Source organism: Daktulosphaira vitifoliae, unplaced genomic scaffold (genome assembly GCF_025091365.1).
Source record: "Daktulosphaira vitifoliae isolate Bord-2020 unplaced genomic scaffold, ASM2509136v1 Scaffold_4, whole genome shotgun sequence".
Classification (NCBI taxonomy): Eukaryota; Metazoa; Arthropoda; class Insecta; order Hemiptera; family Phylloxeridae; genus Daktulosphaira; species Daktulosphaira vitifoliae.
The window spans coordinates 39,184,875-39,198,557 of NW_026099575.1; the positions used below are offsets into that span (position 1 = coordinate 39,184,875).

The window sequence follows — 13,683 nt, forward strand, 5'->3', positions numbered from 1 at the left end:
ATGCTATTGTTGTACGATTTGTTTTTTTAAGTTCGTAATTAAAAAGCATGATTTTATCGGGATTTTCATAATTGAGTATGCCGACATTGACATTAGCTATAGAAAAAATTTTATTAGCCATAGTTTTGTTGTTGACAAGGACCCCAATTTTCGTTTAAAAATCTTAGACTGTTTTTTATCTATTGTTTTTTGATAAATATCGAAGGCATAATTTTTTTTCAAAGTTTATTCATTGGGTATATGTTTGGTAAAATATTTTTTTTAAAACTCATTATTTAAAAAAAAATTGTACCCCTAAAGTGGAATATTTAACTATAGTAAAGCTTGTACAAGATCGATGTTGAATGATCTTATTTTACTTCTATTTTGAGTTAACGAATGAACTTAATTTTTTCGTGTATTGTTTTATTTGCAGCATACTCGAGTTTTGTATTTTTTAAATGTTGTACTACTGAAAAATTTTCATTAGCGGAAACTTTAACCTCACATATTTTACAAAATAACACTTTGCCTTCAGAATTAAAAATATCTTAAGCAAACTATTTAACGTTTCTGCTTATAAATTTAAGCATAATTATTTATTAAAAAATATACATTAAATAAATTGTATAAACACCGCACGTGCTGAAATTTACTAAATATTAGTGTTCTTGGACGATATATTTTTAGATATTGATATCGTACTGAATTTCAGCGATATTATAATGAAAAAAAAAGATTGTTCCCAATATCGGATGAAAAAATAAATCGAAAAAAAAAAATTAAATTTATTATTCAATCGTTTTCACTAATTTTTTTTCAAAATTCTTTATTAAACATTTTTTTGCAAAATGTTTGACAGATGATCAGGAACTGTTTTTGGCCTAATATCAAATAATATATATTTTATAACAAAGTGACCAAAATTCAAAAAAAAAATTTTATATATATAATTTATATATATAATTTTTTTTTGTTTGATTATTGCGATATTTCAAAAATAATCAATATCATGGGAACATATAAAAAGTCGGCAAATCGAAATTGAATACCCTACTAAATATTGAATATTCAACAAAAATACTAATTTAATGAAAATCAAGAGTTAAGATCCTAATCGTAGATAAAACCTACCAGAACACATGTACATATTGGTAATTTAAATAACATTTATACAAACTGATAAGTGGTTTTATGTGCTGAGCAATAATAGACATTCAACAAGTAGATGAGTCGATTCGTAAACGAGATTAAGGAAACAATTTTGAATATGAATAAATTAAATTTGATGAAATATTACAAATTCAAGAGAACAACTGAAATATGCACATAATGTTGAGGAGTTAATGTAAAAAATTCTTAATAAGTTTGCAGATTTGAAATCTAGACTACAATATTGAATATGTATCTTACTTGAATCAGATTATACTTAAAATATATGCAAATTCATAAATATCTGAACCCTAATAAGATTAATGAATATTATAAAATCCTGTAGTTGTTTTCAAAAAACTAATGTGTCAATTTTAGTAATTATTTAAGGAAATAAATATTTTTTTTAATGATTTCTTATATCAATCAACATTTTTAAAAAGCAAAAAATAAGTCCTCTCGGTATTTTTTCTTCGGTAATTGATTCGTAAAATGTTGGAACTCTATAGAAATTATCTCTCTTGATGTAAATTTTAGAAATTAAATATTTGTATCTAATTAGTTAATATGCCATAGAATTTTTTTATCAAATCAATTTTTGATTAAAAAAAATATTATTACTTATACGTATAAAATTAATTCTAAGAGCAAAGAATAATAATTATTTTTTCATAAATAAAATTGTTTTAAAGATTATCCATTTTATAAAAAATAACAGATTTATGTATATGCAAAATAAATGTTTTAGTACAAAAAAACAATTTTATAAAGTTAATAATGTATTACTGTTACAAATGATTATTGAAGTCGCTTTAATATTTCATTAAATATTTTATACAATTCCATATTATGATATTATTGCATTTTTCTAAATCGTAAAATATAAAGGTGCCATCTTTCAAAAGAATTACGTGGCTGTCAGTGATCGTGTAAAAATGTCACGGCCACTGAAAGTGTTACAACAATTGAATAATAGGCTGACCAAAAATTACAAACACTGATCAAACTTTTTTTTTTTGTTGCAAAATCTAACAATAGAGTCGTTTTGTACCTATATTCGTCTTCATAAATCAAAAGGAATTACTATAGAATTATTATCACGCAATCGTTAGATTGTGAACCAAGTTGTTTTAATTGTTACATATCAGCAAAATGGTATTCAACCTGTCAATTTGTCTACACGTTAGACAAATTGATTTGTTGTATTATTCAAAAGAATCTAATTTTTTCTTTTGACACATTTTGTTTTGTTAAAACGGGAAATCCAATAACAATGAAATAAATATCTAATTACTCGACTTTTAAATAATACGTGTTTAAATTTGTTATGTATAATTATTAACATGATTAAAACAAATTGTGCATTTGTGACTTGGGATTCGACAGTACGCCAAGCAACATTCTAACAATGATAATACATTATTACACGGAAAAAATTGTCTGATTTTTCTAACTACCATATCTTTGAATTCTTTTAAGATAGATTTTTGAAATTTGAAACATAGATTAGGCTTTAGTAGCTTAGAACGCTGTAAAAACTAGCTATTAATATCAAATAATATGAAAATTGAAATATATTTAAGTTTTCATTTTTGCTACTGATAGACTCATCATCAAAACTATAAGGCACTTTCCGTACAGGTAGAAAAGTGATATTTGGACAAAAGATAGTTATTATAGTGTAAGTAAAAGAAAAAGTCTGAAAATGGTTGATTTTTAAAAATAGACGGTCTTATGGGTAGGAGCATCATTTTTAGATGAAGTAGTTACCTGCTCTGATTTTTTAGTGAATTATGAATATTATGTTTTATCTTGATTGAAACTAAGAAAAATGTAATGGTATATTCTCAACAAAAAACTAAAAGTAAAAAAGGGCTAAGTTTCAACATGCCCTTTCTCAAAAAAGTCTACCTATTGAAACAGTGCTATCTTCATTGTAGCCAAGTTAGCTTTTTCTTCAGTTCATAAACTTCAATACTACTTTTATGAACCACATTACTGTTCATATTGCTTAACACTTGGCCAGCTAAAGAGTATCTAGACATAAAATGTATACGTAGCACATACATAACTTCTATTCGCATATTGGTGACAAAATAAGATATTAAGTTGATGATTTATGGGAGTCAAATAGGTGTGAGACTCAAGAAATAATAATTTGAGATGCCATCACGGTTTTACGTACAGAAAACGAGTAGAGATTAGAATGTATAAAACGACGAGGATACTGCAGGATAAAACCATTACATTATGACGACGATATTGGTAGAAGGGGAATGCCAGATGTCGTTTCGTATCTCTTGTGAACTGCAGGTACCCGTTCCCATGAATAGTTAGTCGTATGGCGAACATCTTGTGAGCTACTAGTGGGTGGTATTGAAGCGTCTTGATACTATATAAATTTTAAATTAAAAAAGTTATTATCGGAATTTTATTTTAAATGTTAACAGTTATTTTGTATATTAATACTTCAAATTAATTAAATAAATTTATTAACCTTTTATTGGAGTTCGGTAAATTTTGTTTAAAACATATTGTAAGTTACTAAAAAGTGATGTGCGATTCGTGAGTTTGCTACAAAGTTGATTAAATGAACATTTTATAACGATGGGATAGAATTAATGAAAAAACTTGGTTGTAAGTACTTTTTAAAATAATAATTACTAAAACCCTTTGCACTTAATTTTTTATAAAAGATTTAATAAATTACACGTGGTAATTTAATATAAAAACACGATAAAAACTTTTAGAATAATATACTATTTACTATTGCACTTATAATATTTCACTTATTTTGTAAGTAAAAACATAATGTATTTTGTTTACTTAATATTAAAAATAAAAAATAATTAACAAAATTCTGTTTTGTTAACTCTATTTTACATCAATGGTCAGTTATAACGAAATTTTTAGTTGAAGAGTAAATTTTTATCAGATTTAGTTTCTAAAATTGCATTAGCGTCATAAGAATATTATTTATATCGTAGTGAAAACCAACCACTGAAATATAATCCAGTGAAATATCTTAGAATTAATATACCTAAAAAATATTGTATTCGTAATGAAGTTATAAATGAGTGTTATTAAAATAAAAAAAAATGTTTCGGAAATTTCTCAAAAAAGATTTTTGAATTTAAAAAGCCCCATCTCTTTGGAATAATTAGTTGTATCTACTCTATGTTTAAAATTGACCAAATTAATGAAATTGTATTAAATATTAATATATTAAAAATGAAAATAAATATCATTATTATAGCCTAATACAAAATCATTCGAAAAAAGGTTTTTAAAAAGAGAAATTACTATATTAGAATTAAATAACTTTACATTAAATATAGGATTAAATAACAATTAATATTCAAAATATTAAAAAACTAATATCTGTAGTAAAATTTATCAAAGCCAAAACATTTGGAACAATCTATGTTTTATTAGGTTATTTATTTGCCCAAAAATTGGAAAGTCTTAATAAATATAAAATACGGGTCTAGAGGTTTTGAGGTTCAAGACCGTTTTAACACCATTATACAATTGAGACTACTTAACGACATTTCTTTGAAATTTACTAAATCTATTTTGTAAGGGGTGTAAACCATTTTTACGGTCACAAACTTATTGTGTATATGAAAAATAGATAGCGGCTGTCATTCTACATACATAAATTAGGTCTACAGTATGTGTATAGACATAACAAATAGAGGTTCTATTTAATGAACCTTTTGGAAGAAGTAGAAATAAAATATATTAATCCTTTACCAATATTGCGCTCCTAACAAATTAATTCTCAAAAAATCATATTGAATATTAATTATTTGCTATTGATCAACATATTTTTGTTTAGTAAATAAAACAGTTTTTAATATTCTATAAAAGCAACTCATATCAAAACTGAATTTTCAATTATCTAAAATTCAATATTAGTTATAATATCTGAGCAATTCGTACATGATCGATAGCTTAAGGTTTAATTATCCTAATGAAAGCTTGAAAAGTATAGTAGTATTTTTTATATGCGTAATGTAATGTGCTTTAAATTTTAACTTACAGCTTGAGTTATAAAACACGTTATTAATTCATTTTTTATGCTATTTTTTAATTAAAAAAATTTAAGCAATAGTATGTTGAATTATACAGAAACTTATTTTCTTGTCTTTCCTATAAATTTAATATCCAGAAAAAATTACGTTTTTTCTTTTAGTTTTAATTAATAATATGTCATATAATTTGAGTATTCGTGTAATTATAAACTATTTAACTATAAAAATAAAACTATTGTAATATTTTGTAGTCTTAAATATACGGTTAAAAAATGTCAAATAGTGTATCTTTTCAATTATTTGGTTCAACGTTTGTTAAAAACCATCTATTTATCTTTTTATCTTTTTTCATGCGCTCATCTAGCATCTTACTTTTTAATATTTAAATGACCACATTTAAATAACCTTTAAACATTCTTAAAATACCGATTCTAATAAATAAGATATCAAGTAATATTACATTAATAAATGTGTCCATGTATATTGTGTATAAGAAAAATTTTACCTACACATGATGCTCATACCTTGATTAAATAAGTGTTCATTGTTTTGGGAAGCGTATATTATTATTTAAATAGTTGGTAAAAAAATTGCCTCGTTGCAGAGTTGTTAGAAATTTAGTATATGTAAAGTTTCAAATTTACACATAATGTATGTATACATTAATTGTAGTTTATGAGTTTAATTGGAATAAAGTGATAAAATCTCTTTTGGTGATCAATTGTCTTGTTTAGAATATTTTTACCAGCCAACAGATAATTATTATATTGTGTTAGTATATACAAATATACCTTCACGTTGCAGTTTTTCGGTCATTATGGTATTATTACCATTATTAGTTTGTCTGATCATAATGAGAGTGTTATTTTTTTCAGCACATTAAACAAATAAGCAATTGTTACAAAAAATGTAATAACTGACATAATTCAAAAATCGTATAGTTATGTGAATAACAACAACTTTTTTTTTTTAATATTCTCTATAAATAGTTAACCTAGTTTGTGGGGATCGTAAAAAATATCTAAGAGAAATAACATGTTTTCCAAAGGGACATAGGAGCTCGCCAAGCGTGTAATCCAACACGGATTAAGATACCCGACGGTACAGGGTCGACGACAGGTGAAAATTGTCTGACAGGTCGTAGTAAATGTGTTAATTCCGCATAAATGCACAATCACACATTGTTGTGCACCTGTGAATTATGTGGGTCTTTTATTCTCAATAATAGAGCCATGTCTTACGTACACTCTTTAACTTCTTTGAAGATTATATTATAAAAATTGTGACAGATTTCAAATAAAACCAACTACTAAGGATAAAATAATTTAAAATGGTCATGCTTTTTTTGAATATTCTTGCTGTTAATTATTTCTGCGGCGTTCGGGTAAAATGGGTTAAGTATAATGAAAATCGATCACTTGTGGCTAATATTATTTAAAATTAAAACTATACTAAAAATATTATTAATCTAAAACTAAAAAGTATCAAAAATATTCAACATAAGAAGCTAAACACATACTGTCAGTATGTGTTTAGCGTCAATAATGATAAGATTGTTCCCGAAATACGTATCCGCGATTTTTTAGTAATTTTTTGTGGTTTTTGGAATACAATATTTTTAATATTTTTAGTTTTAGATAAATTTAAAATTGCAATTTTTATAAAAATGAAATTGAAACTAATAGATTACACTTAATTATATTTATCACATGTAAAAGCATTTACAAAATTTCATTTTTATAAAAATTGCAATTATACATATCGCATTTTGCCCGAACATCACAGATTTAATTTACTTTTATATTTTTATCAAAGTAAATTAAAAATAACTAGTTTTATATAATTTTATAGAACTGTTGAGAAAATTGTTCAATGATTATTACGGGAAAATGTTTGCTATATCATATTTTATTATAAAATACATTCTATTTAATATTTTAGTCCTTACGTATTAAGTTGATAAATTTCATTTTACCTAATCAGAAGTATTAAAAATTACGTATTAAGTTACTAAATTATCAGTATACTGAGTCAATATACTGCGAATTTTTGACCAATAACCGATCAAACAATTATTTTTTTTCTATATATAAGTAAATGCATTAGTAATCGTTACTCATTAAAATAACAATTCTAATTATTTTACTACAATGTATTAAATTACTTATATCTTAATGATAATTATCCAATCAATGCTTACTCGTACTATTTTCATTTCAATTCATATATTACATCACTTATCATTAAAAATGACTTTATATTTTACTTAAAATAATTAAAAACTATTATTCTTTTAAAGTATAAAAAAATCTCTACCGTTCATTTCTTAGATTTAAATCTACTCTACATATCTGTACTCTGTATGTATAAAGAGATTTGGATGACAAATTTAAAAAGTTATACATTGTTCATTAGGTTTATTATAATAGTAATATTGTATATTATAATAACAGCGATTGTAAACTTCGCTCCGAAATTTTTTCGGTTGTGTGCAATATGTACTCCAGTTTTTTTGTATATTAAAAATAAACAATTATCTTATAATCATTATATTATTATCACCAGCTTACTGGAGAAATCTTTGTTACATGATTAGTAAATTTTCACTGTATAAAATGTATTAATGTATTATTGTGTATGGTGCAAAGTGAAGGTGCCAATCAATTGTTAAAATGCCGAGTTAGTGACATACTCCGAAGTTTATATAATTCTTGGGTGCATCTTGTTAAAAAATAACTTAAGTAATTTTTTTTTTTATTAATAACTTAGTTAGAATGACAATAATAACAATACTTTTGGTGCAAACTATAGATTTGGACACCAAAAAAAGTTTTTTAGCCGGCTCTAAGAAGAATGTTTTCACAAAATAATGTGATTTCAATTATTAGACAATACAAAGTACCGCCGATATAACCTAATTGTAAACAAAAATATATTAACTAAACATACTGTCTTAAACCAAAATCATGAAAACGTTCTCTAGCAAGATTTTTGTATTTATTATTTTTTTTGTCATATGATAGCTATATGCTGTTATATATCATTTTTAAAATAGCTAAGGAAACTTCATATTTACATTTTATAAGTTTATTTTTTCTACGTAAATAAAGATTACATAGATCTGTCAAAATATTAAAAATGTAAGTAGTGTTATATTTTGAGTAGAAAAAGGTCACATTATAGCATTCTTCTGTAGGCACACGCCTTGTTGACCTGTCTGACCCACACGCTACAGAATGTTGTCAAAGAGTAGCCAGGATTTTATTATTTAGCATTGTTTTCTCTCGACGCCATTGTGTTGTCTCTACTAATATACACAGCTACCTGAATTCATCAAAGTCGTCGTATAATATTTATGTTGGAGATTTCTCTCTCTATTTCATAAAAATCTCTTTATGATGTTTGACTTGTGCACACATATGAATGTGTATACATAACAGTAGCGTGTATAGTACTACTGAGCAAACACTAGAGTTCAATAGGTAGAGTTACACACGCGTAGGGTTCTGGATGATGATAATAATATATAACTAACAGATGTGTTATTTTCTTAGTCAAGCCGTGTACATCTTGGCATATATCTCTTTTAGTATCCACTATTATTTATCAGCGAGACATCTCAGATAAATAGTAAAACTGACAATAACAAATCACACTTGAGCTACAAGTATTACTCGGTATTTAATCTAAAATAATATCAGTATGACCAATCTTTTAAACTATTTGAATAAGAAATAAAATTATTTTCGTTAAAACATGACTTGAAATCGATGTAATAATCGAATCAGTTTTACACCCATTTACAATTTCATGATTTTTATATCAGTTAAAAATTTTGATTTAATTAATGATATTGATGTTATTATTTTTATATCGATATATTGATATAACTTAACTAATTTATTTTGATTTCTACAATTTTTTACTAATTGAAAATACCCTAATGGCTAATTTTTCGTTTAAATATTGAGAATTATGTATAGANTTGATTTCTACAATTTTTTACTAATTGAAAATACCCTAATGGCTAATTTACTTACTAAATTTACTTACTAAGTTCAACATTAACAATTATTAAAAGAATAAATAGATTTAATTATATATAATGAAAAATATCAAAAATTACTCTGTCATTTAATGAAATTTTAATTTTTTAATTATATTTATTTTCACGTAATATTATGTAATAATATTCAATAATAGAAAAAAGAATTGTACGTTTGTATTTAGTATAAACGGGCATAAATCGCAAGGATAGTATCTTTTTTAGCCTTGTGCAAGAAATTATTTTGGAGTTCCATAAAAAAATCCTAAGACCTTTTGAAAAGTGACCAGTCAAAAAATAAAAAATAAAAATAATAGCTGAAAAAAACATAAAGGCATTGTCATATTTGTCGTTCAGTGTCTACGTGGAGTTTTTTATGAACCAAGTTTTCAAATAATAATTAACAACATTAATAATATGAATTGTAATGTGTAGTACATACTATTATATACTAAAGTAAGATATACAAGCTAAATTTGTAATGATAATTCTGAAACTGAAAACAAAGAGTATTATGCAGAAATATTAACGGTAGAGATTTATAAATCCATTATTTTATAATTTGTATATTTTAGAAAAGTAATTTGTTCAAAATATTGCTAGAACTCTATACAAGAAATTTAAATTTAAATAATAAAAGGTAATAAATGTAGATAGATTTCATAGAAATGGCTCCAATATTCTATACATGTTTACATCTACAGAGCCTCGTTTAAAAGTACACAAAATTGTCAAATTTGGGCAATAAATAATGAAGAATTATTCATTATTTTTGTTTAGTCACTTAATAAGCTTATCGTTGAACCAGTGAATGAATATATACAGAATTTTAAAATTGATCTTGGTATCCAATGATGGTCTATAACTTTATTAGTAGAAACAATTTCTATAGAATTTTTTTTTCGAAATATATACTCCGGAAAATTATTTGAATATATTTTTTAAATCGATAAAATATTTTTTCGATTTATTATATATATAAAAAATATTATATCTATTTTATACATTAAAAAAATTTTTAATTTATTTAAATTTTGGTAACTTAATTTCTATTTTGAATATCGATTTAAATTTTTTTCTACTTCGATCAATCAGTTTCTGATATTAAATTTTATTAACAACATTGATATTTAAAATCAAAATTAAACTCATGATTAAAATATTATAGTTATACAATATATATTTACATCATTTTTTTTTTTTTTATTTAGAAAAAATGAAGATCACCACAAATTGGTGGTCGACCATGACATTTTTTGGCTTAGCCTTCCTTTGGAGTTATAAACCGATGGTTGCCTCTACCACTATTGCTACAACCGCTGACCGCCACTCGGTTACTTGCGAGGATTTAAGGGTGCGGTGTGCATTTGCAACGGGTTGTTCAATGGCTTTACACAACTATTTCACTAAGTGTGACCAATCTTTAAGAGCAGATTCTACTACATGTTCTGAATCTTGTTTGTATGCATTAGTAACACTAACGTCTACCGAAGAAGGCAAAAAGCTATTGGACGTGAGTATTTTACAAATATATACATATGTATATATACACAGTAATTTTTTATAAACGCTGGCCAATTTTAGCCAAAAATTTGAATGAGTGTAACAGTTAATATAACTACCAATTAAATAATTGGTCAGCGTTAAAAGAATCACCGTGTACACATCCTTTGACATATTAGCATTTAGAGATTTAGAAAAAGTGGAAATATTTAGCAACAGTATATTTTTATCATAATGCTCAGATGAGAATTCGTCTACGTTGTTCACCAATCTCACTTATAACTAAAAACTATACTAACTCAAAAAGTATTAACTGTTCGTCGACAAGTCAAAATTTTATTTTGATTCCATCCCCCATTTAATAGTAAAAAAATAATTATTGGCAATATTGAACTTCCAAAAGTTACCCCAAAAATCTACCTTTAGAAATAATTTTTTTTGCAATTAACTTTGTTTATTGTGGTGCATAAAAATAAATCAAATTTTACATTATACAGTTTTATGAATTTCGTCATTTTGATGTTATTTTTTTAAAATTCTCATTTAAAATTCATTATTCGATAATAATTAAACAGATTACAATTAATGTAACATAGATTTTAGAAAAAAATTGTCTATATTATTAAGTTATATCATTGTTGAGAAAATTCTTTTTTAAACAAAACTAGTCCACATAATAAAATAAGAACTCGTTCTAGATTTTCGTTTCATTTTCTAACAAAGAAATCGTTCCAAGTTCAGTTCTTCTATGAGAAGAATTCAATACCCTTTTTGTTCAAAAGATATTTAAAAACATACTGTTGTTATTATTATATTAATATTATACCCATAATTTAAAATTAAATATAGGACATGTCTTAATATTCATGTGTAAAGGCTTAATCTGAACAAAATGTTTGGAGATCTAACTTTCTCCCCTTTTTGAAATTTTTTTAATATATATATTTGGATGAAGAGGGGTCGGGCTTCGATAGAGTTACAGATCAAACCTTCCTCTGAACCACCCAGATTACGCCTATGATTTTTTGCTTTTAAGATATGACGTTTTTAGTATGATAATTTATTTAATATTATACACAAATTTATTAGTAAAGCTTATCAGCGTAGTATATTAAAATTATAAAATATGGATAACATAAAGAAAACATAATACAGATATAAAATTAGGGTCGTCAGATTTCAATGCAAAAGTATATTTTTATTTAAAACACCTATAAACAAAGAAAAACAATTTCATAAACAATTAAAAACAATGAAATATAAATAAACCGTAAATTTCGTTCTTGTTTTTTATGAACACGAATTTGTACACGTTCCACGTTCCTTTTTATAAAAAACGTAAGAAGTAAATAGCTTCGTTCCTACAAAAGTAACTAGTGCCTCAAATCCGTTTTTTTTTGGAACGAATTCCTTCTAACGCCGATTGTAATTATATACGTTAAAGTGAAACTAAATTCAATTATTTAATACCAATAAGATGGTGCTTGGTAAAAAGTGGTTAAGTTAAAAATGTTTAAATGTGAGTTTAATATTGTATTATAGCTATTATATGATTCAGATCATATTACTAATATAAATAAATTATTAAAAGTTTATAGTAATTTTGACAAGAGCAAGAATCAATTTTACTTACTTTGAATATTAATTAAATAAAGATTTTTCCTAGTATTAACGATTATCAAGTTTACATGACGATATTAATATTTATTTTAATACAAAAATAAGTTGCAACAGTACATTTAAAGAATAATAAGTTAAATTCAATAAAACTCACTTAAGAAGTATTTCAACATTAGTTAAAATTCCAAGAGAGTTTTTTGTTGCTACAAAATTTAGATTTGCTGTTTATTCAAATTCCAATGCAAATATATTGAGAGTATTATGTTTTTTATTACTCTTTATTGATTCATCTCTAATTATAAATATTTTAATTTTAAATTTAAATAAACTGTCAAATTGTATTAATGTTGAGATTAATAGAATCTATAAAAAATAAAATATAATATAATAAAATGCTTATAGTCATTTTATTATATGGCAAACATCATAAATAGATTTAATATTTTAATTGATTTTATTATTTTGGACTGTTGATTGTAGTGTACATGCAGGGATCGATACTGCGAGGAAATGAAAGCTCGAGTTGAAATTTGCCGTCCACTTGTAATAGAAGCGTCTAAAAACGAAACTATAGTTCCATGTGAACTAGCACAATGGATATGTGCTGTTGATCCAGTATGCTCGGCTGCACTGGGTTACTATCACACATACTGCAAAAGAATGATTCAAGGAGTGTCGTGTACTGAAAGGTGTCTAAATTCAATAGAAATACTGCAACGTCAGGAGAAAGCAGTCAAAATGAATCGATGTCGATGCTCTGGAATAACAGCCCTTGATTGTTTGCGTAACAAAGAACGCATGGCTAGGTTATGTTATGGGGAAGGTGATAACTTGAATAGTTCAGGTACTAAAAATAGTCGTAAAAATCGAAAAAAGCACAGACCCAAGACTTTTGAGGAAGATCCTGATAGACCTGAAATTGAAATAATGCTAGTTAATGGTCCGGACTACCAACCTGATAGTAGAAATCGGTATAACTCAACTGGAAAAGGATCAGCGGCTTCATTAAAACAGGAAGTTTTTTATTCATTTGCAATATTTACAATGCTTTTACTAGTCAAATGGTCGACACAGGTGATAGCTCTAAGGTAGCTATAAGAATTGAAATAAAATTGCCATGAATTTCATGTTTACAATTTTATATAACAGTTAATAGTCCAATGGGTACTACCATTCATCACCAAGTCTTAGATTGTCAAAGATATTTATTACTTTTTTGGAATAATTTGTCAAATTAACAATTACTAAAATTTATTCATATTGAATAATTAATACTATATATTTGTAAATATAAATACTCCATTTAAATCGTATATTTTCTCGCTATGAAAATATATTTCATCTTTG

At 25.2% G+C, this 13,683-nt stretch overlaps 1 protein-coding gene across 1 annotated transcript; it reads left to right on the forward strand.

Moving 5' to 3' along the window:
* Positions 1-3,448: 3,448 nt before the first annotated feature.
* On the forward strand, positions 3,449-13,459 carry LOC126904379 (uncharacterized). Its single transcript, XM_050683377.1, has 3 exons — positions 3,449-3,768; positions 10,425-10,726; positions 12,817-13,459. The coding sequence occupies exons 2-3, from the start codon at positions 10,430-10,432 to the stop codon at positions 13,426-13,428; spliced, it is 909 nt and encodes a 302-aa protein (XP_050539334.1). The 5' UTR covers positions 3,449-3,768; positions 10,425-10,429; the 3' UTR covers positions 13,429-13,459.
* Positions 13,460-13,683: the final 224 nt, after the last annotated feature.